The following is a 3,704-nucleotide window of genomic DNA, read 5'->3' on the forward strand; positions in this document are numbered from 1 at the left end:
ACTTGTCTGTCTTATGGGCAATCTGATTGAAACACAAGGAGTGGAGCTGGCAAAGCTGTCCAAAGTGGGGGCGGGGGGAGGCCTGTTTTGCCGGCATTTTAGAGCTGTAGGCCCACAGACAATAAATGTTTCTTCTGGGTTGCAGAGAATGGCCAAGAGCTGGGGTGAAGTGACTCATATTAGCATCTAGGAGGGGCGCACAGAGTCCATGGGGAGAGACCTCGCAGCTGAGGCAGTGCTGGATTTGCATTGCAATGTAGGAGTGGTAGCTTGTGAAAGCCAATGAGGGCTCCATGACACTGGCTTGAGCAGAGGTAGCAGGGCTCAGCCATGCCCAGGGCCTCTTTCCAGTTCACCAGGGTCTCAAGGGACCAGCCAGAGTGCTCAGTTGAATTGCACCCCACCCTGCCCGAGGGATGCCCTTGTGCCCTGGTCCCCCTGCAGAGCTGCCTGTTGGAGGAGAGAAGGTGTTTGGTGACGGACAGATCTCTGTGCAGATGTTAGCTTCTCTGTGCCTTGGGCTTTAAGGGGGAGATGCTTCCCAGTTTAGCCAGTGAGATGTGGGCTAAAGGGGAGTGGGATTTTCAGTTTCCAGGATGCGGGTATTGTTTCTTCCACAGTGATCCCAAGACGGGTGCTGAGATGCTGGCTCTGCTTGCTCTTGCCCACTGCCCATGTCCGCGAGAGCCATGTGCTGGGTAGTTGCTCCTTGGCTTGTGCCAAGCAGCTTTTTCTCATGTTCTTGTGCATGGTGCTGGGTGAGCCCAGTGTTATGCTAATGGGCCAGCACCCAGCATGCACCACACTAAGAGCAGGGAGAGCAGGCGATGTGCATCTTGGTGGCTGTCTCGGGATTGCTGTGGAGAGCAGAGCACACCTTTAAGGCCAGAGGGGGTTGTTAGAGTTATGCCAATCCCCCAAGATGACACTTGGCTTCATCCTAACACAAGGCCTGGAGCTGTGCCCTGCAATGGTCCCCTGTACTGGCTTAACTCTGTTCCTGTGCAAGCAGCTGGTAAGTCTGTCTGGCTTCTGTGGGAGCCAGAGGTGTAACAAGGCAGGCGGGTGCCCGGGGCAGCAACATGCATGGGGGCAGCTGACTCAACTGCTACCACGCAGCAGGCATGGTGGTAGCTGTTATTTTTCTACCCTGCTTTTGAAGTCAGCACCTAGGACTGCTGCTTTGGTCACCCTGCTCTAGCTATGCTATTGGCAGGAGTAGAGGGAGTGCAGTGCTGAGCACCATGGGAATCCCCATGTTCATTGAATGAATGCCTAAGTACTGGGGAAGGTCCTGTAGTGCTCCTTGCTGGAAAGCTGAAGCCTCTGTACAGCACATTGCCCCAAACCTTGATCCCTCCTTTGCATGCATCAGTGGATGCTGATGGATGAACTCCTCGCACTGCAGGGTAATGGGGTCACTGGCAGAAGAGCTACAGAGTATGTGGGTGCTGCCTTTGTGTGTGGCTGGTTGTCAGCCCCAGGGGACAGAGGCTTTGCCCAGCTGCGAATGAGGCCTGACCTTCCTGCACAGGCTGCACTGTGCGGAAGGGTAGATGGTGCCTCTTAGGGGTGGGAGTGGGCTGCAGTAACCCCCTCACACTTTGGTAGTGAATAGTGATGTAGCCCACTGGATAGATGAGCAGATCTGACTCTGGAATCTGGGTTCTCTTCCTGGCTCTGCCACTAGGCGAATTTAGGCAACTAATTCTGCCTCTGTTTCCTCTTCTGTAAAATGGGCCAATGATACTGCACTCTGTTGTGAAGTACTTTTGAGATCTACTGATGGCTAGCTCTGTATAAGGGCTGTCCATTATTCTTAAAGTTGCCTCTTCCTTTTACTCTTCTAGGTCATGTGTTCAACATGCCCCATGACAATGTGAAGGTTTGTGAGGAGACCTTTGGTAGACTGAAAACCAACCACATGATGTCTCCCACCCTCATACAGATTGACCGTGCCAACCCCTGGTCAGCCTGCAGCGCTGCCATCATCACCGACTTCCTTGACAGTGGGCATGGTGAGCTGGGGCTGGGACCATAGGTAGGTGGGAGGGATGGATGGAGAGGAGAGGGAGGGGGATGCAGTTGCTGATGCTGGCTCAGGTGGGGTGTTACTGGAGGCGAGTCCCAGCAGGTGATGTGAGGCACCCTGGGGTATTGTCAAAACTGTGAAGTCCATTGCTAGAACAATTCCATGTACTGGGACAGGCTCAGGGCTGACTGGCTGCAGAAGAGGACCTGGGGGTGACAGTGGACAAGAAGCTGAATATGAGCCAGCAGTGTGACCTTGTTGCCAAGAAAGGAAATGGCATCCTGGGCTGCATTGGGAGGATTGTTGCCAGCAAATTGAGGGAAGTGATTATTCCCCTCTATTCGGCACTAGTGAGGCCACATCTGGAGTCCTGTGTCCAGTTTTGGGCCCCCCACTACAGAAAGGACATGGACAAATTGGAGGGAGTCCAGTAGAAGGCAGTGAAAATGTTTCAGGGGCTGGGGGACATGACTCCTGAGGAGAGGCTTAGGGAACTGAGCTTATTTAGTTTGGAGAAGAGAAGACTGAGAGGGGATTGAATAGCAGCCTTCAACTCCCTGCAGGGGGGTCCAAAGAGGATGGAGCTGGTCTGATCTCAGTGGGGGCAGATGACAGAACAAGGAGCAATGGTCATAAGTTGCAGCAGGGGAGGTTTACATTGGATATTAAGAAAAAACTCTCTCACTGGGAGGGTGGTGAAGCACTGGAACAGGTTACCTAGAGGGGTGGGAGAATCTCCATCCTTGGAGGCTTTTAGGGCCCAACTTGACACAGCCTTGGCTGGGATGACCTAGTTGGGGATGGTCTTGCTTTGAACAAGGGATTGGACCAGATGACCTCCTGAGGTTGCTTCCAGCCCAAACTTTCTATGATTCTTTGATTTTTTTTTTTTTTTTTTGATGCCATTCCAGGTAGGCACAGAAACCTGCTGCAGGTCCTTGTTCCAAGTCCCTGCCTGATGTGAGGGACAGTAGGATGCTGGGTAGAGGGCCCTCCCGTGAGGAGTGCTGTCAGTTGTGCTTTGTGGGTGCATGGCTGAGGAAAGGCAGAGACTGAATGCTCTGAGATGAATCCCAGCCTTGCCTTGCCTCTGTGCATCCCCACTGAGGGGCATTTGGAGGAGAGCGCGGGTGCAGAGGTCAGTCATTGGGGCCAGTAGCTGCCCCTGAAATGGGATCCTTGCTTGTTATTGAGTGAGTTCCTCTTTCCTGTGCTCTGTCCTGCTGAAGCTCCTGCTCTCATCCCGCCTTCTCCCAGCTCTGGGTGACCATTTCTGTTTATTCTTCATTGACACCAAATGCCCTGGCCTAGCAACTTGGCCACTCTGGGTATGAAGGGCAAGAGCAGGTAGAGCCGTGAACCTCCCTTGAGGGTGGGGAGGAGGGGAGGGGTCTGAGGCTGGAGGGGGCATCTGTAATCCTCACACCAGATGTCTGCAGGCTTGAAGCCATCAGGGAGCTGAGTTGGGACAGCCCTTAGCTCCACAGACTTCAGCAGTTCTCCCTTTCTAAACAGTTTACTTTTTGGCAGCAGCAAATCACTTAAACTCTGGAGCCATACAGGGCTTGAAGGCTGCCAGAAGTTATCACTTTTAAGGGACCACATAGCACCCGAGACTAGATCAACTTGGAAATGGTTTAGCTTTGTGATGCTGGTTTTCTTTTTTTTTTTT

At 52.9% G+C, this 3,704-nt stretch overlaps 1 protein-coding gene across 1 annotated transcript in view; it reads left to right on the plus strand.

The window, feature by feature from the left end:
• The window catches only part of ADAMTS15 (ADAM metallopeptidase with thrombospondin type 1 motif 15), a 31,753-nt gene that overhangs the window by 19,302 nt on the left and 8,747 nt on the right, over positions 1 to 3,704 (plus strand). The window contains exon 3 of the mRNA XM_019509460.1: positions 1,851 to 2,018. Coding sequence (XP_019365005.1) covers positions 1,851 to 2,018 — 168 coding nt within the window. The remainder of the gene's footprint in view (positions 1 to 1,850; positions 2,019 to 3,704) is intronic.

The sequence above is a fragment of the Gavialis gangeticus genome, unplaced genomic scaffold (genome assembly GCF_001723915.1).
Source record: "Gavialis gangeticus isolate Ggan-Ray unplaced genomic scaffold, GavGan_comp1, whole genome shotgun sequence".
Taxonomy (NCBI): domain Eukaryota; kingdom Metazoa; phylum Chordata; order Crocodylia; family Gavialidae; genus Gavialis; species Gavialis gangeticus.